We start from the raw sequence: 24,700 nt of genomic DNA, 5'->3' as shown, positions 1-24,700 counted from the left end.
GGCTCCTGTCACAGATCCCTGGAAAGCAGCTGCTTCACAGGAGAGGGCCACCTTGAGGGTGTTCAGGGACCTCATTCTGGTTGAGCTTCTGCTGGCCCTGCACATGTATCACAGCCCTATTTTCCCTCCTCCTTTGGTATTTGGGGTCGAGTCAGAGCGTCATGACCCATGGCCAAGGAATGAGAAGGTTAGGGAGGAATAGTAAGGGCTGCCTTCTCTCTGTTCCTCCCATGAGCTTTGACCTTGAGATGACCCTCATGACAGCCCTTTCTCAGATTCCCCGAAGAATCTTATGATTACACCTGTAATGTCCCTTTATATGTGTCTTAGTTTTTCTTGATGAAGAAGCACTGTTAGAAATCTGTGGTGTAATCACAGGTTTCAGATGAATCCCACAGGAATGACCCCTCCTTCTGTGTTAATGCTTCTAGGGCCTGCAGACAGAACTCTCTCAATCAATGAAGAAGAACTCGAGGGAAGTTTCCGAAAGTGGAACAGTGCAAACAAAGGCCCTGACGAATTACTTAAGCCAGAGGTGCTGTGTTTCCATCCGTGATGTGGGGTTTCAGCAGGCCCTAGGAGCTTGCGCTGAGCTTGGGGGAGGATCAAATCAGGTACCTGTCAGGTAGAAATCTTGACAGGTGAGAAATTAAATGGATGGAGTGGCCCCCAAGGCCTGGGGGAAAGCATCGAGGGTGGAGAGGGGCCCAGGCACAGACCTGTGTTCTAAAAGCTCCCCCGGCAGATTTCCGGGGCACATTGGGAGCCTTCTTTGAGACTCTGGGTACATGGGCTCCTGTAGGAGGTCACAGGGCAGGGAGGGCTGTCGTATTTGCAGCACAGGCTGAATGCAACATGCAGACAGTGTTAGTATTTGTATGAGCACTCAAGGGGTGGCATAGTGGATACTGGACTTTTCAAGGGTAGGACTTTTCTTTTCAATCCAGTTCCTTGTTTCTTTTGGTCCTTCCTCTCTGGGATGTAAACAGAGACCATAGGTGGTTTCATTTTATTTCTCCCTGTTTCTCTAGTGTCTGTAATAATGTCTGACGCCCAGGAGAATGCAAATATTTGTTGAGTGAAAGTGTCTTGCTCATTGAGGGGAATAAACACACCTATTGCTGTGACACATTCCTATTCCGCAGACCTCCCCTCCAGCCTCTGTAATCAGCATACAGATCTCTTTCCCTTTTGCTTGTTTAAAGTCTGGTCCTCTTATACAAACCTCTCTGCATTTAGACGAGATACAAATAAGCAAATAAACTCATAGATCCAGATCTCGGGTGGAGAAGGGGCTTTGGCCCAGGATGTAAAAGTTTCGAAACTCTAGAATGGCCACAACAAAAAGGGTCTCAGAGGTCTAGCTCAACCCTTTTAATTAAGGGAGGAGCAAAGTGTCGTCGAGTGACCCAGTTATTAAGTCAGACAAACATCCCAACATGAGCTTATAATGAGCTTATTCCAGATTGCTGACAGTAATAAAACAGCAGTGATTGACTCTCAGTACCTCAGTGTGGTCCCTGTGATGAGTCCTGTACATAGGGCTCGCCTCGTTTCTCCTCATGACACCCCACTGGGATTCTTATTTTATTATGGTGAAGCTGAGGCTCAGAGAGGGTCAATAATCTGCTTTAGGTCACACAGTGGGTAGACGGCAGAACCTGGAATTGGATCCACATCTATCTGGCCAAAAAGCTCAGGCTTTTAACAGCCCTATATAATGCCAGGGTTCTCCCTATAGTAGACCAAAAAGGTACTTCCTGGGCTCTAGAGAAAAGGCCATCTTTACACTTAGTACAGTACTGAAGACATCAGGCTCTATTGTCCTTAGACACCTCCATTAGCTCATGTTTAGTCCACCTGTAATGCTCTTCCCTTTTTGCCTTCTCACTAAGCCCATTCTTGTTTCTCAGGTGTTCTCCCCTCTGAAACCCTCTTCTGTGGTATCCCCTCCCTCCCCTCTACCCCCATATTGCAGTGTAGGTATCAGGACCATAAGGACATGCACGCTGATCTTTATCCTAATGGCCTGTCTGGTGAGGGGAGCGCTTCCCCCACACCCCCATGGGGCCTGGCCGGCAGTAGATGTTGCTCATAACAATTGTAGTGCTTCTCACCGCAAGCGACAGAAATCGACTGGCTAGCCTACACCACGGAGGCACGTTTTTGAAAGGGTGTGTGGTGGCTCCTTGAATGAAAGGAAAAGCTGAAGAACCGAGCTCAGAAAGGGCAGGAACAGCAGGATCCCCAGGGGTTCAGGTGTCAGGACGCTACTGCAGGGATGTGGACGTAGGCCCGGGAAGGAGGGACAGTTGGCCTAGGTTTTTGATACTCCTTTCTCCTTGGCATCTTCAAAGAGCAAGGCATTCGTATTGACACAGCCACCGTGGCTGTGCCCAAGGGAGGAAGTGCAACTCCCCAAGGGGAATTGTCCAAAGAAGGGGAAAGGTCTCTAGATAGTAACCGTCCTCTACAGTGACTTCTGTTTCTGGTGCAGATGCCTCCAAGATGTAGCTCTCCCACCGCGGGGCCACCTCCACTCCCGCAGAAATCACTGGAAACCAGGTAGGAGGCCTGATCATTTCTCCAGAGCTGCTGTGCCCTCACACCCTCTTGGGGCTCCTGCATGGCAGGAACTGGCCATGTGTGGTGGTGAGCACGGCCACCATGTCCTGGGCACACCTGCCCTTTCACTGTCAGAGAAGCATGCCAGGCCCCAGAAGCGGCCACAATGTGGCCCAAGCCGTGGAGCAGTCGTGAACTGTGCCTACCTCCTCTGGCCACAGAGGGGCTTTCCTTCCCGTGGGCTAAGGGTCTGGGCCATTGTCACTAAGAAAAGACGTGGCCGGGGGTTGGATTCTCAAAGGAGAGCTGGCTGCAGGTCATCTGTGCCCTCCAGCAGCTCCTCGGGGCTGGGAGCATCCCATCACGTGTGTCTCATTTTTATCAGACCCTCTTGAAAGTCCTTCCTGCTCTCAGGAGCCCTAGAGCCCTGTGACAGTCCAGGCTCCCCAGGGAGAGCCATTTCTCCTATAGGGAGGTTGGTCCAGTTGCTTTGGGGAAGCTTCACATGGCAATGAGCTTATAATGCACTGGCCTGTGGGGTTACCTGGCTGCCATCTGCCTGGTTCACTACAAAATGAACCTATTTCTAGTTCTCTATGTCAACAATTTAGAACATTTCCAAGTTGGGCCCCCTGTGATGGAGATCTAGAGGCTCTACTGTCAAGAGCAGGCTGTCTTTCAGCCAAGGTGTCTGGAGACATTGGCCTTAAGTATGACAGAAGCTTCTCTAGAATGCTGCTGAGTCTCCAGAATGTATGTGTTCAGGACCCCACTTTCTAGAGAGCCACTGTTTCCCTCAGCCTTCAGCCCTAGAGAAAAATGTCAGTGTCAGCGACGGCAGTTGGCCAGTCAGTTTATGAGTTCACTCAAGAGGAAGTCAACACTGATTAACTCACACTGACCAGACTCACAAGAAACCAATGTACCAAGAGATTCTGCTTTATTCACCTAAACAGAGAACTATCATTGCTGAGGAGACTTATCACAAGGTAACCCTTGTGACCACCAGTGGCATTGCCTCTTCTCTGTATAATTAGTGCCCTTTGCTGCAAAATAACCTCTAAGAAAGCAAATTCCCCTGAGCAGACTAGTCAGGGCATACAGAGCCAGAGCAAAGGGTGAGAAGATCCTAGCAGGTGGTGCTCTGGAGCTGTGGCTGGCTAATGTGCTCATCTTTAATGTGGCACAGCGCCCTCCTCCCTGGATTCCATCTTAGACTCACAGACAAGACAGTACTGGCACCTTTCCTCTCTTTTGACCCTACAGGTTGTCTTTTATGACTACGTAACAGTTAGCTCCCATTGATGTAATAGAACTGAGTGTATTCTAGATTTTTCAGAAATGCCAAGGCCTTTTGATTTGGATTTAAATGATGCTCTCATGCCCTCGGCAACATGTTGTCTGACCAGGCTGTCCTCTGAAATGGGCCAGTCTCCTATGTAATGGTTATGATTAGAGGGTGGTTTTTTTCTGAACTTGACCCTAAACCCACTTGACATTGGTAAAACACTTGGAATGTCCTCTGCATGACTGACCCCATGCACCTCCTTCTGTTTCTTTGTTCCCTTTGTGTTTTTTCCAGGGCTCAGAAAAAGCTCTCTTGTAGTCTAGAAGACCTGAGAAGTGAACCTGTGGACAAGGTCAGCCCGTCAGCCTCTCCGTAAAGACTCCTGAGTCACTTCTTACCCAGCAGTGCTGGGATGTACAGGTCCCACTTTATAGAGGCTTTTCTAAAGCTGATGGGGAGACAGGAATTACATGAACATTTTGAGAAAACCGGTCAAGTGTGGCCCAAGGCATTGTAGAGGCAGGACAGGAAATGCTTCCTGGAGTTGATGGAGATGTTGAGGTGTAGGGAGCAGGAAGATGTCAGTTTAGAGCCATGAGTCAGATCAAACCATGGAAGGTCTTGAATCCTGACTCTATATCCCCAGAGCCACTTGGGAGCATTGCAGAGATTTTGAATGAGGAAGTAATGCGAATAAAGTTGATGAGCCCAGGAGTGAGTTATGGGATAATTTAGAAGACAGGAGAGGAAGCTTTTTTGAGAGTCTAGAAAGATATGAGGAGAGCTTTGTGGCCCCATATATGAGGGTGGCCCTTGACCATGTGGGTGACCCCTATGCTGGTTCTTGAGCAAGGTCACTGGAGACCAGGGATGTCCTTCCCTGACGGAGCACCTTAATGGAGCCCTGCTGCCTATGGTCCCTTGGTCTGATCAGTGTACCAGTGCTGGTAATTACAGTGGAAACCCATGAAGGCTGGAGCTGGCAGGGGCCACTGGGCCCGTTCAGTGGCTCTGTTCCTGTGGTCCTGTGCCTCTTGCTCCTCCTGGTCAGATTGCTGGCAGCTGTCCAGAACATCTGTCCGTGACTTGGACAGTGGCCTGTGTTTCCATCATGGCTGGTGATTACCTGACATAAAGATGGGGAGGGAGGGAACGAGCCCTGCAGATATAAGCAGGCAGCTGGTCCTGAGTTGTTGTTTGTGACTAACACTGGCCTCTCTTTCTCCACATGTGTGAAATCCTTCTTGCCACTGCATAGTGTGTCGATGGGAACCAGCTCTCCCCAGTGATAGAACCCAAGGTATATTAACTGCATGCCCCCTGTCATGCATCTGTGGTCACATGTCTGCTGGTGTGTTTTCATTTAGCAGGTTACGGCTTTTGTAACTGTAAAGTATGTTAATCATAACGGGTAAGAGTGCAGGAGGAAAGACAAAGCTTCCTCTACCATTTTCTGTTTATGTGCACCCCGCTGTGTAATGTGATTTCACCTCACTGACTGTGGATAGGATTTATTATTATCTCCGTTTTACAGGCTCAGGAAAAACCCATCTTTAACAAGGCATTGTAGATCTGATTGCTAGGAAGGGGGAATGTTATGACTTCCACATATAATCAGAGGAGTGTGACAGCTCTCATCCTTTCTGTGCTGATGTGTCATGGTTAAACACAGGGGCACACTCAGCGACCGGTGCAAGAATCTTCCTATGACATCCCCTAATGTTGCTGTCTGGCACTTGCTTTCTGTGACTGAGAGCTCATCACATCAGAAGACACATCCTGTGTTTTTTCCCAGCTCTATTAGATACATCTTCTGGACTTCCCTAGAACGTGCGTCCTCTGATCCCAGCTCTCCCCCAGCTGAGCCCATGGAAGGAACCAGTGTCCCCTGCTGCTGACTGCTCCAGAATCAAAGTCCCTCAGGCCCTCTCTGACTTGAACACCCTCTCACGTGCACAGATCACAAGCCTTCCGAGTTTCTATTCCGTCTCCTTAGGGTCAGCACTAGTTTCTCTAGCTTGTGGCCTGGTCCACTCTTGAGCACAATATTCTAGATGGTGTCTAATTGGTGCCTTCCTTGAGCTGGGGACTGCTCTTATAGTTCCTGCTGTCAGTCCAAACCCTGGGGAATGTGATAGTTTCTGTACCTTTGTTTATGTACTGTCCTGGTGTGCTCAGCCTGAGGCAGGAATTGTTCCCTATTTAGAAACAACGAAACAGTTTCTGGGAGGCTCCAGAGAGAGAGAGAGAGAGAGTTGCCTGAGTCCTGTCTGATGTGAAGTCTGTGTTGTGTCACTCTGGTGTGCTACCCTCTCTGTTCTAACTTAAGGCAGCTGAGCAGTTATACACTGCCCCCTGTCTGGGATTTCCATTACCCCCACAACCAGGCTTATTCTTCTGTTCCTTCTGTGGCCTATCCTGACTTTGACCTCCTCTGGCAGCGAGCACTTCCTTCCCAGGTTTCCTTCTTGGGTGAACAGAGCTGAGAGCCCTTTCTGTTACCCTTGATTCCTTTGTTGTCTTTCTTACAGGTCTGCATGGCCCATCCTTGAGTTAGGTTGTGTCCCTTTCCTCCCAGCTCCCCATCAAGCACCCAGGACAGCCCACGTCTGCAGCCGTGGTCATCTTTGTCCTGTCTTCGGGGAGCATATGTGATGGTGCAACCAGAAATCTGGTTTTGAGAGCCCTTCCTTGCTCCATATTTCCTGTGTGATGGGAACCTGGAGTCACAGTTCACGAAACCTTTTGAACATTGCCTTCCCCACAGTCTGTGGTTCTAGGTCTGACTGTGCATCAGAGTAATCTCAAACGCTAGTTTAAAAATACTGACACTGGGGCGCCTGGGTGGCTCAGTCGGTTAAGCGGCCGACTTCGACTCAGGTCATGATCTCGCGGTCAGTGAGTTCAAGCCCCGCATCGGGCTCTGGGCTGACAGCTCAGAGCCTGGAGCCTGTTTCAGATTCTGTGTCTCCCTCTCTCTGACCCTCCCCTGTTCATGCTCTGTCTCTCTCTGTCTCAAAAATAAACATTAAAAAAATTAAAAAAATAAATAAATAAATAAAAATACTGACACTTGGGGTACAGTCCCACAGGGGCAGATTCCCAGGACCGGGTACACCCGAGATCTCTGGTGTTTTCATTAGTGTCCCAGGTAACTGTGGAGCAGTTGGTACACAGACTAGCATTTGGAAACTGTTGGTCTTGCCAGTGTATGATCAGGTCCAATCTCTACCTTGTGGGTCATCGTGAACGTAAAAAGCATGCACTGTCCCTCTCTTAAGGCTCTGGTTATTTCCACCTCACGAGCCAGTTCTTGAACAGTTCCTTGAAAAGAAGCACCTGGGTGGCTCAGTCAGTTAAGCATCCACCTGACTCTTGGTTTCAGCTAAGGTCATGTTTTCACAGTTTCATGAATTCAAGTCCTACATCAGGCTTCATGCTGAGTGTGGAGCCTGCTTGGGATTCTCTATCTCCCTCTCTCTCTGCCCCTCTCCCACTTTCACTGTCTCTGTCTCTCTCAAAATAAATAAATAAACTTAAAAACGACAACAAAAAGAATACCTTGGAAATATAGTCTACTTTTTTCACATGTCTCCTTTCTGAGTTTATTTATTTATAAGGGGTTACCACTCCATGTTCAGTGAGGGAATCAGACTTCAGTTTCTAGGATGATGTATTTATAAGCACACTGAATTCAGAAATTCATTGGACATTTGGCTTCTAACTGAATGAAACTTCAAAAGATGTCTCAGCCATTAAACCCTCCATTACTTTTCTGACTTGTCAGTTGTGAAATCCAAACTTTGCGTATTACTTTTCTTCTGGGCCCAATCAAGTAATCCACAGTTGATTTCCTTGGTAATGTTGCTTCATTTTCTGTTCTTACTGACATGCTTTCGACTGGGTTTCCCTTAGGTTTGTGGGTTTAGGGGGCATTATGCCCTTCTTTTAAAAAAAATTCTAGTATAATTAACGTACAGTGTTATGTTAGTTTCAGGCAGACAATATAGTGATTCAACACTTCTGTATGATACTCAGTGCTCACCATGATGACAGGACTCTTAATCCCCATCCCTATTTCACCCATCCACCCACCCACCTTCCCTCTCATCACCATCAGTTTGTTGGCTATAGTTAAGAGTCTGTTTCTTTTGTCTCTTTTTTACTTTGTTCATTTGTTTTATTAAATTCCACGTATGAGTGAAATTATATGGTGCTTGTCTTTCTCTGACTGCCTTCTGTCCTTCCTAACCAAATAAGTACACTTCTTTCCCTTTATCTTGTTTCTTTGGGACCCTTTCTATGGCCAGGGTGCGTGCGCAAGGCCATTGCACCGGGGCTGAACCTCGGGCAAACTATGATCCTAAGTTCCTAAGGGAATTGTTGGCATGGAGACCCCTGGTCTGTTTTCTCTCCCGAGTTGTGTGTACCTTCTCACTTTGCCTTAATCTGCTATTTTTCAAGATAACTTATTGTAATATATAGATATAATTAATGTATATGATCTGTATTATCAATATATATAATAGGTATACTTTTATTAGAATTTGGGTTTGTATATTCAAAACACCCAAAGGATAATTCATGGCTGTAATTCGTTGAGCCTTCAAGCATTAGGCCAAATGGCAAAGGCCTCCTTTGCGAGATGCTTCCACTTCCTGTTTGGAGTCCACTGCAGTCGGCCCTGGATTTGAGCTTGACTCTGTCCCTGTCTCATTGCATGGCCCTTTCTCAGAACTTTGGTCCCCTTTCCGGGACTGACTGATCTTTGAAAGGTCTCTGAGTTGACCTGAGTGAAAAATGGCCCTTAGAAAGCCAAGCGGTGCCTGTATCCAGAGATTTCCTAACTGGGTTTGATTTTGAGCCTGATAAGCTGATTCAACATGTCTCTTTCTCTCCTTCCAATAGGACGGCCCTTTTCTGGCAGAGCACAAATACCCCACATTACCTGGGAAGCTTTCGGGAGCTACGCCCAATGGAGAGGCTGCCAAGTCAACTCCCATGGCCTCGCAGCCCGACCCCACAGGGGGCAGCCTGCTGAGGCTGAGTGAGTGTCCAGGCCCTGGGCTGGTGGCCCCTGGAGCAGTGGCCTTGGCACATTCCGTTATTGCCCAAGGTCCCTGCACCCACGGTTGGAGAATGTGGGAGCGGGGGTTGGGTGGACGAGATAAGTTGTCCCTCTGGGTGGCGTCACTTGCTGAGACAATGACTCCTTGTCTGGGCACACTATTTCCTTTGGTAAACACTGTAGAGTGCCAGAAACCCAGGCTGGGAGTCCACCCTTTCTTTCCAGCCACAAGCACTCCACCCCATCCCCATTTTCCCTCTTCCAATCTTCCTTTCTTGGCCCTTCTTATCCCATCATTCCTCTGTTCCCTCCTCCTAGACCCCTTCTGCACCCTTCCTGTCCCTCACTCCACCCCTCCTCCTCTGTCATCCTGATCTTTGCTCTCCTGTCTCCGCCTTCCTCTTGCAGCCTCCCTATTACCATTAGGATGATATTATGTGCTCTTCCAAGGGAGAGTGTTTCCTTAGGGAAATGGAGTCAGTGGCCAATGGGCAAGGGTTTCCATCCACAGGTACCGTTTTGGTGCTTAGGGCCTGGAACCATGGAGGTCTTTGCTGCTTTTCATGCAGAGTAGGCCATCTTTCCTCAACAACAACAGATCAGTGGAGCCCAGAAGGGAACATTCTGGTCCCTGCAGAGCTCTCCCTACCTGACCCCTCCTTCCTGGTTGTTCCCTGAGCCAGCCCATGTGTCAGCTTCTGCCCTTGGCCAGTTCTGCCTCTGGCTGTAGGAACTCCAAATAAGCTCTTCAATGAGTGTGTCCTAATAATACGGAGACTCTGGACTTGGAAAGGCTTTGGACCATTCTAGTCTGATCTAAGTGATCAGACTGGCACCCACACAAGAGAAGAGGTGCACGTGGCCCAGTATATCAGACCCTGCCACTGTCCCCCCCTCTCCCTGTGTGTGTGTGGATACCTCAGCCTGCCAGGAAGTGGCCCCAGGAGTATTTGGCCCCTCGTGTGAGGCCTCCGTTCACTGCACTGACCCTGTGGGCCAAGTTCAGCCCCTGTTCCCCCCTTCTTTTCTCATGGGATTGTTTTTCTTTCTGTTTGAGTTTTTCTCTCTTGCTCGATGACTCTTTTGTTTATTTCTTTGCTTCCCTATAACTCTGTTGGGCTGGACTTTGGCCTCTCTTGCTTCTTCATGTGGCTTCTCTACTTCTTGATTGGCTGGAGATCGTGGCCGGAGTGTCAGTGCCCCCGTATTAGGTACTGTACCCTTCCAGGTGAGGTGGAGAGTAAGATGCCCTAGTTTCCCTACCCTAACACCCTCCCCTTCTGGAACATTCAGCCATGTCCCCCTCCTGCCTGCATTCCCGCATCTCCCCCTGGAAAAAGAGGAAGCTCCTTGTTGGAGTTATCCATAAGTATTTGGACCCCCAAAACCTTTAGCACTTGAAGACATTAGCTCACCCAAATTTGAAACGTTAACTTCGCCAGTCCTCAGAGAATCTGGAGTGTGCCTGACCCCCCTGCTGGTCTCTGAGATCTGGATGTAAAGTGCTTCCCTGAAGGCAGAGCAGGGCAGACTCTTCCCCGCTCCCACTGAAGGATGGCCTGGGCCTGGGGAGGAGGTCTCCAGAGGACCCGTTTCTTCCTCTCATTGATACACTATTCTGTTTTTCCCATCTCAGGAGACACAGAAAGTGGTTGGGACGACACTGCTGTGGCCAATGACCTCTCATCCACATCATCGGGCACTGACTCAAGCCCCCAGTCTCCCCTGACGCCAGATGGTAAACGGAGCCCCAAAGGCATCAGGAAATTCTGGGGAAAGTAAGTTGGTGGTCGTGATTATAATTACGTTGCTTAGAATTAGCATTCTTCTTGAATGGGCAAAGAACTGTATAACCCCCTGTTTAATCAGATGTTGAAACAGCAGTAAAAACAGAATGGTCATTAGAAGGATTTGAGTTATCTTGTAGGCCCCAGAGGAGGAGAACTATGAAAGCACTCATTAAATGTAGCAGTTGCCTTACATGTCCTTCATTCCAGGCATCTGTCTGTCCCACAAACCCTGAGTGCATTCTCTGTAGTTTACACTACAATGTACTTTGGGAGAGACACTTGGATGAGACCAATTTCTTTTTTCTGAGGGGTCAGTCTGTGTCTTAAGAAAGATTTGCCGTCCCAGTTGACTCAGTCTGTGAAATGAGGCAGAAACTGGGGCCTCCTACCAAGCATCATTCCTCACTTTGACCCCATATGGTGTGCCCTGAAACCCAGAGGCAGAATTAAAATGGAGGTTGGGTCTGGGGAGCTGTCACAAGTCATGATCCTTAACCTCTGGGGAGGCACTGGGGACAAGTGCTGTGGAGAGTCCTGGGTCCAGCTGCTGTGGCCCTGTGTAGGGGGCTGGTACACTGGCTGCATGCTTTCAGGCCGTCCCCTGACAGTCTCCATGGATTCCTCTCCACATAGAATCCGAAGAACTCAGTCAGGAAATTTCAACACTGATGCTCCGGGGATGGCAGAGTTTCGACGCGGTGGGCTCCGGGCAACCGCAGGGCCAAGGCTTTCTAGGACCAGAGACTCCAAGGGTCAGAAAAGGTAAACCTCCCTCCAGGGTGGAGAGGGAAGGGGGTGCTGAATGCTCCAGAGGTGGAAGGCAGGAGTTTCTAGTGCAAAACTTCTCAACCTTTCCCACTTGGCACGAGTAGACATTGCTCATGTTTTACAGGTACACTAAGGTAAAGGCAAAAGGCTCCCTACAAACCAAGGTGGCTGGTGGGGGCCCTCTGGGCTCCCTGAGGACCTCAGCAGCTCTGTGCCTTGCACACTGGTGCAGCCATTGAAAGCACAGATTCTGGAATTATAGACCCGAGTTGGAATGTGCTCAACTACTTCCTAGCTGTGAGCCTTCAACCAGGTTATATAACCTCTCTCTGCCTCATTTTCCTCATTTGTGAAGTGAGAGGTAAAAAGAAGTATTTTCTTAGAGTTCTTGTGAGGATCACATGCACCACTGCCCATCTAACCCAAGCATCAGTGGTCTGCCATTCATGGGTCCACTTTTTCTAGGAAATCTGAGAAAGGGCGTTGTCTCCCACCCCTCTCTGGGTCAGTCCCCCTCCCACACAGACCTCCACAGGAGGGTGTTGGCCTGTTGCCATTATCCCTCCTAAGACAAAGCACCGCAGTTTGCTGAAGGGTGTTAGCTAAAGGGGGTTGCAGAGGGGATGGGGCACTGGAATCAAAATGGGAACTTTCACATGACTCTTCCATCATGCCCAAACAAAAAAGCATTAAAAGAAGTTACACTTTTCCTGGACTTCCCTAGTAGATACCCTCCAGTTACTAGCTTTACCCCCTTTCCTTAGGTCACCCTATTCTGAGAAAGCATGCCCCCCTTCAGATCTGCCCAGGCAAATCTTCACTCCTGTGTTTTCGGAAAATCCCTTCCCATATCCTCTGTTCCCAGCAGACAATTTCTACAGTGTATTGTCTCCAGCAATGTTCTCCTAAAGTCTGAGTTATTTGGCCAAGATCAGGCTTCTGGGGGCCTTCCTCAAGACTGGATTGTGCCATTTTAAATCTGACCAGTGAAAAGTAACATTAACTCTCATATTTAATCCCTCTGAGATTGCCACACACCAATGCCGAGTGCAGGTGGTAAGATGTGCACAACTCAGATATCAATTCTCAGAAACAATACAGCCTAGATCCCAATGATGAGCAAAGAACGTTTCCCTAAAGCATCATGTTGTTGGCAGACCTGTACCCCCAAGGAAGGGAACCCACCAATGCACACTCCCCCCACCCTGCCACCCTCAGGCTTCTATAGGCTTTGCAGGTGCACACGGGGCCTTTCCACATCCACTCGCACTTTGGTGGCGTCCTCAGACGTCTTCTCCAGGTGCCTTGCAGAGAAGTGTGAGGGTGTGTAGACTTCTGTTTCTGCTCTCTGAGGATCAGGGTGTTGGTGTTTACCCTTCTAATCAAATGTAAATGCTCAGTAAATGCTAGCTTTCCAAGGCAAGAGAATCTAAGGACATGGTTTGAGAAGGCAGAGACCAATTCACAGCCCTTAAAAAGTGAGCCAGAGAAAGCTTATACGTTCCAAGAGCATTCCAATGTACTAGCAATTTTTAAATGTAGACTTCAACATCTTTGATTCTTCAGAGATGAAAAAACAATCTGCAGTAAGGTTGAATGATGAACCTTGGCTCCAAATCTGGCAATTTCTTTAGGGTTGATTCTTGAAGGGAAATCACTGGCAGGGGTAGAAGAACTTTTCTAAGACCCTTCAGCCCTTTTTTCTTAACATAGGACTGCATAGTTAGGGGGCCCATTTTGCCATTCTGGGCAACCATTTTGGGATGGGGTAACCGAAGTCAGGAACTTTCTCTGCTGAAGGAAAAATGGCATTTCCACCCACAGAGCTGCTTTGTTTGAATGTCTTTGTGCTTTGTTAACCGGAACAGTGATGATGAAGGGAAAGAAAATGACGTCCTGAGGAGATTGCTGCATTTATACTACCAGTGCTGGTGGTAACAACATGTGTTGGCCGGTAGAAAAGAAAGAACTTTATTACTCGGAAGCAGAAACTTGATAGAAGCTAAGGTCCTCTGGTATTTATAGATGTTTCGGTATAGCCTTATAAAATATCGCCAACAACATCCCTGTAGGAAAAACACTTTGTTACAGCAAGTCTCCAGCCCCAATCTCTTTCTTTTCCTAATGAAATATTTCTTTTTTAAGTATCATATTTGATAGTGACACTTTATAGGACTCCTCTCTGAGGTTATAGAAGAAGGAATTTTATTGTCTTTTTTCCTCTGGTATCAGGTTTTACTGATTTGCATCCCAGGAGGCACTGCTATAGAGGGTGCCTGTCACACCCACAAAATACTACATTTTTATTGTTAATTTCGTTTGCATATGTTTGTCATTTTTCTTGAGCTGTCTGCATTGTTTTGCCCATTTTTGTTAGTGTCTGTCTGACAAATTTCTGTCTGCTCTCTCTATATTAAGATATTAAGCTATGTCTCATTGTGATAAATTATTTTTTAGGCTTCTCGCAGAATTTTACTTTATTCTCTGACAGTTTGATATATGGAATTTTTATGTTTAAACTGAGGTTCATGAACTTTTCCTTTGTGGTTTCTTCCATATTAAATGTTTTTGACGATTTGTTTTTCAAGTTTATTTATTTATTTTGAGTGAGAGAGAAAAAGGGTAAGTCAGGAAGGGCAGAGAGAGAGGGAGAGAGAAAAATCCCAAGCAGGCTCCATGCTGTCAACCTACGAACCGAGATCATGACCTGGGCTGAAGTCAGATGCTTAACTGAGCAAAAAACTGTGTTCAAATCTTCTCTTAGGGATTTATTTTGGTATGTGGTGAAAGGTAATTTTATTTTTCCAAGAAAAAGCAGCAGTGTGTAATGTATAAGTCAGGCAGACTCCATCACATGGTTGGATCTCATCTTTGTGCAGGGATTTTCTGAGTTGGTCTCCTGAGTCTACTGCCCTTTGAAACTGTAGCTTTATGAGGGTTTCTAATCAGACTATTTTATTGCCTTTCTCCTGTATTCATGGTCAGTGTCAGGTTTATCCTGAATGTGAGAAAGCCTTAGCTTCAAGGTCCTTTACTTGCACCTGAGTGTCTTCTAGTATCTAGAGAGAGTCTAGTCAATGTGCTGGTGTTGCCATGGGTTTCGCAAAATTTTCCTAAGGTATTTTAACACGTCCAGTTTGGGACTGCCAACTCTACTCCAACCTTCCCATTGTCTACATATTGCCTTCTGTCAAATGACGTTGGAGCAGCATGGGCATTTTGGGGACCTGGCTAAGGGGAAGTTGAGTTTTGGGTATCCATTTGGTTTGGATTTGTTGGGATGTGCATATGTGGTTTGCACTCACTTCATGTTTAGTTGACTAGCTGTCCAATATAAAAATGGCTCCAGGATTACTGCTACTTCCCAATGTGCCAGTTTGCCCAGCACTCTGATACAAAGACGCACAGTTGGAGATCATGTCCCAGTATGAACATGCACTCTGATATAAAAAGGCAGAGTTGGAGATTGAGTCCCAGTATAAATGTGTCCTTTGGCACTCAGTATCAGAAGTATGGGGTGGTGGAAAAGAAACATTTCAGATGTATAAAACCAGAAGCTATTCTGTGAAAACTTTTTCCAGTTGTTAGATCTGCAAAATCCCAGGCAAGGGATTCAGTTCTCTTGGACACTTAGGGAAAAGAGAAGTTCTGTCTAGGCAGAAATGCACTAACGAAGCTTATACTTCATATGTTCTCCCTCTTTCATGGGGAAGGCATATCTGATAACTTGTTACATCGTTTTAACTGCGATTTGGAAAGATGTTTTGGAACATGTCAGTAAAGCAAGGGATTTGGCTGTGTCTGAAAGGTACCTTCTCTGTCCTCTCTAAATGACTTAAAAGTTTGTTCAGCTAAGGCCCTGGGCGACCCCGGAACTGAGAGAACCTGGGGTGGGGGCAGGGCTGGGAAGGGGGAAGAAGGTGAAGAAGAATCAGGGTCTGCTACTGTGAGAACAACCCAGGGGTGGGAGGGTGGAGACCATTTACAAAGAGGGACATGGGAATTCTGCTGAAGATAAGCACCAGATTTTTAGAAGGTTCTGAACATGTGTACAAGACCGAGATTTTCAAATTATCTCAAAAACACTTATTTTTCCTTCAGAGCTGAAATATTCCTCTGGTATATCAAATACCCATTTTTACCAATTTCCAGAAACCAGAAAAGGAATGCAATAAAAAACTAATAGAATGTGAAAGAAAAGTGATAAAATGCACATTTGAAATTGAAAGTATTCTCACATTAACAATAAACAACAACAAAATTCCAGATCATACCCAAAGCGGTAATTCGTTGAAAGCAAAAGATAAATTCCAAACAAAATCCATGAATAGTTTCCTAGATTATTGTTCCTATAAAGTGAGTCATATGAGCACACTGGAAAACTGAAATGTCTTGATTTCTATGGGATGGAATATATCGACAAAGGTAACAAACTCATAAAGGAATTAATAAAAATATGTCTAGATTTCATAATGTTTTTCAGTTTCATTATTTGTACTTTTCTTAGAGGGCCCCCCAAATTTTGTAAGTTCTAGGTCTCACAAAACCTGGATCTATACCTACTCATGTCTCATTACAATCCAGATTCTAGACTCCCAGTTGTCTGGCATTTACCCCAAGGCACCTAGAATCACATTTTCTTGTCATTCTGGTCTTCTAACTCTTTCACTTTAAGAATAACTCAGCCAGGCATTCAAATATATATATATATACATATATATACACATATATATGTATATATATATATATGTATATATGTGTGTGTGTGTGTGTGTATATATATATATGTATATATATATGTATATATGTGTGTGTGTGTGTGTGTGTGTGTGTATATATATATATATATATATATATATATATATTTTTTTTTTTTTTTTTTTTTTTTTTTTTTTTTTTTTTTTAACCAGTGTGTTGGGGTACTTTTCTGGAAGGAACCTTACAGGCTCTCCGGTTTTCTACATTCCATAAATCCTGCTTCGTTTTTTCCCAATGAACATAAGAGTCGCTTTGTCAACCTCCCTCGCCCCAGACTCCATTGAGGTTTTGAGTGTACCATTATAGTCACACTTTAAATGAAAAATTAATGTCTTTAAGAACTGATGGCTTTGTAATACCCAGTCATCCTGTCTAGGAACACGAGCTAGCTCTTCATTTATTCATGACTCGATGCTGCTCAGTTGAGTGTTACAGTCGCCACCTCCCCCTGCACTGCCCCCCACCGCCCCCCCCCCCCCCCCCCCCCCAGCACACAACACGTACACATTGCTTGTAAAAGCAACTCCTGGACATTTTAGCATTCTGGTTGCTATAAGTGGGACTTTTAAATTACCTTAAGAGAAATGTTAGTATCTCTGCTATGGATTTTGTAAGTCCCATAAATACTATGTATGTGTCTTATAAGTAGCCACCTTACTGAGTTCTCTTAGATTTTCCAGGTAGGCAGTTACCTCATCTGAGAAGAGTGGCTTGCTTTTCCTTCTACTTTGTATCCTCCTTTCTCTCTCTTCCTGAACTGGCTGCACTCTCAGACCAGTGTGATTAGTCCTGATTAAAAACATTATTTTTATTGACTTTAATGTGAATGTCCCTAGTGTTTCATTAATAAAGGATTAGTTGTTTAGAAGTTGTTTTTAATGTTTTTTTTTTTAATGTTAGAGAACTGACCCCCTTCTCCTAGTTTTCTATACATTTCCCTAAAAACACTGTTGATCCACAAAAATCTTGTCAATAACATGATTGGTTGTAGATCGTCCTCCAAATGGAGCGTGACTCTGGGCTTGTGGCACACGGTGCCCAGTAAGTGGACGGATGGCGCGTAAACACAGCCTCCCGGGGATCGCAGAACTGGCCCCTGCTGACAGTCACTGCAGACTCGAAATTCAGACCAGGTGTTATCAAAGGAAACTCTAGAGTCTACCGCAAATGAGAATTATAGTGGAATTTTGTACAACTAGACCCCATGTTGGGATGGTTTAAAACCTAGTTCCCTTTTTTATGTGGCTCCGTTGTGTTCAGATGCAGCCTCAGGCTCTCCCACTAACAGGGACATGTTGTCTTCCTGCTTCCCAGTGACGCTGGTGCCCCCTTTGCCCAGTGGAGCACAGAGCGTGTGTGTGCGTGGCTGGAGGACTTCGGCCTGGGTCAGTACGTGATCTTTGCCAGGCAGTGGGTGACTTCTGGCCACACTTTACTGTCAGCTACCCCTCAGGACATGGAAAAGGTAAGGGCTGAGTCCTGGGAAGGAGGTTCCCATTTCTCCTCAAACCAATGTCTGGGAAGGTGAGGCCCCCACTTCTCTATCCCCTGCCCTTACACACACACACACGAGGGTGGGTGGAAGAGGCTGAGATTTCCTCTGTCACTGCAGGTTGATCCCTTGCACTGTGCAGGGGTCCCCAGGTGGACTTCCATGACGCCCTCTGAGGGTCAAACTGCCAGCTGGAATTTCATATCTGTCTTCATCTTTCAATTTCAGGAGTTAGGAATTAAGCAACCTCTGCACCGGAAGAAGCTGGTTTTAGCAGTGAAAGCCATCAACACCAAGCAGGAGGAGAAGTCCGCACTGCTCGACCACATCTGGGTGACACGTAAGGACCGGCAGTATATGTAATATGTTTCCAGTAGCTCCTAAGGGTAAAAAAGCATTTCCCTGGGAGTATGTGGCTCACAGACTGCAATCTACTTGGGAAAGGCACGTAGATTACTAAACCTTATGGGGAATACAGCTGCACTTCAAGATGATGATTTGTTGCTTTTTATTTATTTATTTGCATGTATGGTCTCCCATTCTTAGGAGCCCTAACACACCCATTTCTTCTGGTTTCTGTAGGTTGGCTTGATGATATTGGCTTACCCCAATACAAAGATCAATTTCATGAATCCAGAGTTGATGGGCGAATGCTACAATATCTGACTGTGGTGAGGATTTTCCCTTTCAGTGTTTCAGTTGTCCCTGCAAGCACTCAGCTCAGGTATCCCCACAGCAGTTATTTTAAACCTGATTCCACCTCCTCCCTCATATTCTTAGGGTCTTTAAATAGTATTGTTCATCACAGAAGAGGTCGGAAGTAGCAGAGTACGAACACCATGCTACAAAAAGCTGCTGTGTCCACATGCCCCTTCCTGAGATGTGGTAGACTTGTCTGTGTGTGGTCTGGGAAGGAAACTTAAGGATCTTAGTCACTTTGGAAATTCGGGTTTATTAACCAAAACATTTCTCTTCCAGAATGATCTCCTCTTCTTAAAAGTCACGAGCCAACTACATCATCTCAGCATCAAGTGTGCCATTCATGTGCTACATGTCAACAAGTTCAACCCCCACTGCCTACACCGGCGGCCAGCTGATGAGGTAAGGAGAGGACAGTACCTATCCCGGTAACCCTGAGTCAGGACACATGCACGATTGGGTGTGAGAAAACAAGAATGACCTCAGCGCAACATGGCTGCCTTTCGGACCAGGGCGCTTAGGATTCTTCCCTTTGCTAGTGCCACATGGTGCCCCAAACACCCGTTGCTTGCATTTTGTGTCCCACAACGGACATTAGACCTCCAAGCTCCCACCGCTCTTGGGGGGACACATGCTCAGGGCCAGAGGCGATAACAGCAAGTCTTTCAAAGCCATTGCAGTGATCAAAGATGATGAGCAAGTGGAGCAAAGGAGAAGGAGGGGAAAGCAAAACAGACAGATGGGGTCAAAGTAGACGGAGGAGAAAAGGAACCAGACATTTCAGAACAGATCCCCCTACTTGCAGATATGAAATTAACTGACCTCCAGTCCAGGTGCACAGGGGATCCCTGTGCAGGTTTTGCTAGGGCAGAAGTCACATAGGTAAACACAGCAACCCTCATTCTGGAGAAGTGCCTGATAATGTTCTATATTACCTCAGAGTGCTTGTTGGGCCCTGTCTGCTATATTCCTAGGATCTAGTATAACCCTGCTGTAAGATTAACTCTGCTTCCTGAGGGATTAGAAACTCCTACCCCTACCTTCCATTTCGTTTTTGTCGAATACAAATATGTTTTGGATGCCTTCTGTGTGTCAGGCACGGTGCTGGACATTCTGAAGACCAAGATGCCACTTATGTATAAGCGTCTTAATGTGTGTTCCCCTAAAACATTTGGCCACGCCATGGAGATCTTTTGTCTGTAAAACACTTGGCTCGTAAATGATAGTCCTCTTTAAAGTTTTGTTGAATTACTGAATGAATGACTCCATGCCTTCATTTACTGGTCCCAGTGTTAACCAGATGATTAGGGAGTCTCAGGATTCTGTGCCATCAGATATTTCAGTGTAGAAGAGCTTGCAAGATTCTGTGAAAGCTCTACTACTTGGAAACTGGGAAGGCTCTCGGATGGCTGGGATGGCTGCCTGGGTCTCTGGGCATGAGGGCTGCCTTCTGGTCAGGCATCTGAGGCAGGCTTATTCGCAGGGGCTGGCCCCCAGAGAAGACCACAGGTAGGACCTATTAGACCTAACTTTTTCACTCTCCTTCTCCCTCTCACAGAGTAACCTTTCTCCTTCAGAAGTTGTACAGTGGTCTAACCACAGGGTGATGGAGTGGTTGCGATCTGTGGACCTGGCGGAGTACGCGCCCAATCTTCGTGGGAGTGGTGTCCATGGAGGCCTCATTGTGAGTGGCTCTTTAGCCTGCTTTGGCATTCAGAATGCTATTCAGAAACTTATTTCTGGGCTATTCAGAAACTTATTTCTCAATGGCCAGACATAAATCCTAGTAAAAAAATAGCCCTTGCTTGCATCAATTGAAATCTCAAAATATTTGATAATTTGCAATTGGGAATTAACATACCTCATGGAAACAGGATGGTTTCTGGAAGAACTTCTGTAGCAATAGACCCAGAGGATTCCCAGGACAAATGGGTTGCATGTCAGACTGTACCTAGAGTGATGCAGCGGCTGGGGAAGTGAGGGGCTGGCCACCAAAATGTAACTTCCTGCTTGCCACGATATGATCATGATGGTCACTCAGATCTGTCAAGTGGTAAAGCCAGTGGGGAAATGAAGGGATGGTTCAGATGTCAGAGTGGACCCTGGGAGACCATCTTATCCAAAGAGTCACAGCTCTCTGCTGGCCTGTGAAAATGAGGTTGTCAGTCAACAAATGTGGTAGCCAGGCCCTGTGCCAGGAAAAGAGAGGGGAGTGGGATACAGGACAAGTGGATAAGCTTCAGCCCTTGCTCTGGAGGCACCCCTGGGCCCACGGAGGCCTGCTTCTCACTGTCGCCACCTGGAGCCATCTGTGGTCATCACTGCGTGGCTCTGTCTGTGCTTTCTTCTTAGATCCTGGAGCCCCGCTTCACTGGGGACACCCTGGCTATGCTTCTCAATATTCCACCGCAGAAGACGCTCCTCAGACGTCACCTAACCACCAAATTCAATGCCCTGATTGGTCCTGAGGCTGAACAGGAAAAGCGAGAGAAAATGGCCTCCCCGGCTTACACACCACTGACCACCACAGCCAAAGTCCGGGTGAGTTGCCAGGCCCTCTCTGGGGTGGTCACAGGGGCCCGCCTTCTAGCACCCATGTTGTACTGAGTTTGGCCCAGTGCCTGGAGCCAGACCAGCGTGTGCCGCCTGGACGAGGAGGCTCTCTCGGGTCCTGCCCCGAGAGCTCGGTCTCCTTGTCCGTGTTTGTTAGGCCAGTTCCCTGCCATACCCGGGTCCAAGGAAGAGAGTACAATTTTCTTTGCACAGACACCATGTCCAGGAAGCATCTCTTCTCAGGCAGCTGGCACTTGTCCTCTACCCCAATGCCACCTTGACTCATCTTGCAAGTAGATGAGTTCATGATTCTGAGTTCCCTTCAGTCAGGCTCATCTGTGTGCCATGGGGTCTGAGAACTGTCCTGGGGCACCTGGATGGCTCTGTCAGTTAAGCATCTGACTTCGGCTCAGGTCATGATCTGACAGTTCATGGGTTTGAGCCCCATATTGGGCTCTCTGCTGTCAGCACAGAGCCTGCTTCAGATCCTCTGTCCCCTTCCCTCTCTTCCCCTCCCCGCCACCAAATAAATAAAAACATTAAAAAAGAAGAACAACAGCTGTCCTGCCAACACAGGGAGCGCTCCTGTTCACAACTGGCCGTGATTGCCTGTGCTGTGGAGGTGGCCAACACACAGCGGCCCAGGGGGCCAGAGATTATACAGGCACCAGCACCACTCACTGGGGTCTCTGAATCTCACAAAGCCCATTAGAAACTGCCTGAGCCGCACTGTCCTCAGACCGTGTCCTTCTTAGACTGCAGACCCACAGACAGAATCTCTGGAGGCCAGGCTGGCCCTGTCCCCAGCAGCACGGTGATGCCTAGGTTTAGCTACAAGTCACACACAGACCTCCTTCCCCAAGGGAGCAGGACCAGAAGTGTGTCTGGGGGATACCAGCAGAAGTAGCGCTGGGTGAAGCTAGAGCAAGCAGGAAGGGCCACCTGGGGCTCTCCAGCATGGCCTCCCCAGGGCAGGGGGCGCTGCGAGCAGCTGATGCAGCAGCTGTGTGAGACGGGTCCTCCACCTCAGCACCCTCTAGAAGCTCCTAGGCGCCTCCCCACCCCCGGGGGGGAAGTAGAATGTCACTCATGGGACAGCAGAACCTGGGTTTCTCGCACACAGTCTTGAAGGAGCAAGATTCTCCTTCCTCGTTCGAGATTATTTATCTGTTGCCTGTCCCTAGCTGGGAGCTCTATTTTGTTGAGATTTTTTTCTAGAAGTAGTTTGCCTCATTCCTTTCCTCATGGGCCTGCTCTTAACCATATTGTGAGTCCTGTCTGCACACTGACTTGATAATCTCACATTTGTTGTGTTTTAGCCAAGGAAACTGGGATTTTCACATTTTGGAAACATAAGAAAAAAGAAATTCGATGAATCGACAGACTACATTTGCCCAATGGAGCCCAGCGACAGTGCTGGTGACAGTCACAGGGTCTACAGTGGCTACCGGGGCCTCAGCCCCCTCGATGCCCCTGAACTGGATGGGCTGGACCAGGTGGGACAGATTAGCTGATGGCCTTGTTACCTGTCTTCTCTGTGCACCCAAGAACTTCACAGTAACACTGCGTGTGTCACCATATAACTGCACCTCACCCCCTGCACCTGTGCATGCCTCGCAGAGAACATTCCAGCTGTTGTGTACCCCAGGCCAGTGTCTTTGAACTCTGAGGGTGGCCAGGGTACGGAGTTGCACTTTTGCTAAGGGGCCAGGCTTTGGGGACTGTTGCCAGAGGTGGACTCGGGAGGAAAGACACAAAGATGCTTGTATATTTTTGTAATTCTTAATGGCCATGTTCAGCACCGGTGGAAACACACGAACTTGGACACTGGTCCAGAGGTCACGGATGATTCCCAGAGGCTTGGCTCTCGGGCCCTCCACTGTGCTTCCAGTTGAGGGGCGATCTCAAGTGCCTTAGGCCTGTGGCCACAGAGTCTTGGCTGAGATCCAAGGGACAGCAGCAGGGATTTCTGCCACAGTGATGGTGTAACTGTGTTGTGCCTTAATACAGAGGTGGTCGCTTCTTTCTGGTAATAAAAACAATATTTATGTAGAAAGCAAACAGGGCCGTGTAGCTCTAACCTCACTGGGGGATGAGAGCTGGGCACAGCTGGAGAGGGAGTGCTGTGTACGGCATGGCCTGAGAGCTGGTAGCACCGTGCCAGTCCTTGGCCAGGTGCACTCAGCCTTTGCCAAGTGTCATGGACAAGGGGGCTGGAGCAAGGAGGGACCCCGTATTCTTCAGAAGGGTCCATGGCCTCTTCACTTCAGGCTCCACCCACCTCCCTCTATGAAGCCATGGAAAGCCTTGTGCTGACTGTAGGTCACATCTGTCATGCAGACCCCAAAGTTGGTTTCTGTTTCAGAGGCATGAGCCACCTGGGGGGAGTGGGGGGAGACAAGAAAGTGGCCTCGCTGATAATAGCCTCTTTTCTTTTGTGTGGTTTGTCAGCTTCTCTGTTATTGGCCTGGCTGGGCCCATAACCAGCGTGGGGGTTGGTCTGTCTGTTGGCAGAAATGGAACAGCCCTGTCCTCCTGATTTAGAGTCTGGCTAACTGATAATGGCTCTTCCAGATGGGCCTTGTCTGGACGGGGACTGAGGGAAAGACACATCTTGCCAGTCTGGATTCCTGCTCATGAGATTCCAGTTTGCCCTGGGGCAGGTTTTGGCCCTGCCGGGTCCCCTGGACCTCGTCTGCAGAATAACAGTGGCATCGTAACTGGCGGCAGGGGCAGGGCTCGATGGCCCCACTGAGGGCACTCTGCTTCTGTCCCAGATGGAGACAATGCCAAGATTTGCTTCTGAAACTACCAGCGGCCCCAGGGATGGCCGATGACCACAGGCCATGACCTCCTGCCGCTGTCCCCCCGCCCCCCTCACTGAAGTCAACCAGTGAGAACTGGACAAACTCTCCAGCTGGCATGGCTGGTGCTTGATCCCAGTACCCAGGACACGAAATGACAGGTGCTCCTTAGGGCGGGTACCTGGACCTTGCTGTCATAGAGCCCCAGGGCAGGCTTGGGCCCTTTTTTCCTGTAGTCTTCTGGTGAGAGAATCTCTGCATGTGCCTGTTTGCAAACCCCACCTGGAATTAGATCACTAGATCTCTGTGCAGCCTCAGGCAAGGCCTGTATCCCTTTGTGGGCCTCAATTTTCCCACCTAGAAAATGAAGGGTTGTACTTAAATCCCTCAGAGGATGCTTCTAGATCTACGGTGTCTAACTAGGCTTAAGGAAGGAGCAGACCAGCATTACCTGAGGAGGAGGGGTCGAGGGAGGCCCCTGGTAGTGAGGAAGGTCTATGAGCAGCTCCCTGAAGGTGCCCACCTGTACCTGTCCAGGGTCCTATTGGCACCGGAAATTGTGGTTGTATTCAGCATCCCGAGACCTTCATCCCTGCCGCTCCCTGCTCCTGGAGCTAGCTGGAGCACTGAGCGTGTGCGGAAGGGAAGGGCTGCTTCTCACAGGCCATCTGTGCCCTCTTCCCGTGTGCCCCCAGTGCCGGTGCTGGCGTGGCCCAAAGGAGTGTGTGCGCACGGCTGTGTGGGAGACCAGAAGCCCTGCCCTTCCCAGGGACAGAAACAGCATGTGCTCTGCCCACCTGTCACTCCTCAAGCCTGTCCCCCTCCTCGCCCACTCCCCCAGGACAGGACTTGCATGCCATCTCTGTGAATCACAAGCTGAGTCCACGTGTGTTGACCAGGCTGCCGCCCATTTTA

The 24,700-nt window shown here is 48.0% G+C and overlaps 1 protein-coding gene across 12 annotated transcripts in view; it reads left to right on the top strand.

Moving 5' to 3' along the window:
• Window positions 1-24,700, top strand: part of PPFIBP2 (PPFIB scaffold protein 2) — a 146,673-nt gene that overhangs the window by 117,250 nt on the left and 4,723 nt on the right. For 8 of the 12 annotated variants that reach the window (XM_081790317.1, XM_060605894.3, XM_060605891.3 and 5 more), the window contains 15 exons: window positions 432-535; window positions 2,498-2,565; window positions 4,148-4,205; window positions 5,112-5,153; window positions 8,762-8,900; window positions 10,100-10,132; window positions 10,558-10,699; window positions 11,345-11,473; window positions 17,552-17,702; window positions 17,958-18,069; window positions 18,312-18,400; window positions 18,708-18,830; window positions 19,987-20,112; window positions 20,781-20,969; window positions 22,301-22,477. In XM_081790317.1, the coding sequence (XP_081646443.1) occupies window positions 432-535; window positions 2,498-2,565; window positions 4,148-4,205; window positions 5,112-5,153; window positions 8,762-8,900; window positions 10,100-10,132; window positions 10,558-10,699; window positions 11,345-11,473; window positions 17,552-17,702; window positions 17,958-18,069; window positions 18,312-18,400; window positions 18,708-18,830; window positions 19,987-20,112; window positions 20,781-20,969; window positions 22,301-22,477 (1,682 nt within the window). Of the gene's footprint in view, window positions 1-431; window positions 536-2,497; window positions 2,566-4,147; window positions 4,206-5,111; window positions 5,154-8,761; window positions 8,901-10,099; window positions 10,133-10,557; window positions 10,700-11,344; window positions 11,474-17,551; window positions 17,703-17,957; window positions 18,070-18,311; window positions 18,401-18,707; window positions 18,831-19,986; window positions 20,113-20,780; window positions 20,970-22,300; window positions 24,697-24,700 lie in introns of those variants that run through there. The other 4 variants (XM_081790318.1, XM_060605890.3, XM_060605896.3 and 1 more) reach the window with 2 other exon arrangements.

The sequence above is a fragment of the Panthera onca genome, chromosome D1 (assembly GCF_046562875.1).
Source record: "Panthera onca isolate mPanOnc1 chromosome D1, mPanOnc1 haplotype 2, whole genome shotgun sequence".
In the NCBI taxonomy this organism is placed as follows: domain Eukaryota; kingdom Metazoa; phylum Chordata; class Mammalia; order Carnivora; family Felidae; genus Panthera; species Panthera onca.
Note: the sequence above shows the minus strand (reverse complement) of the source record. Positions and strands in the feature narration are given on the sequence as shown.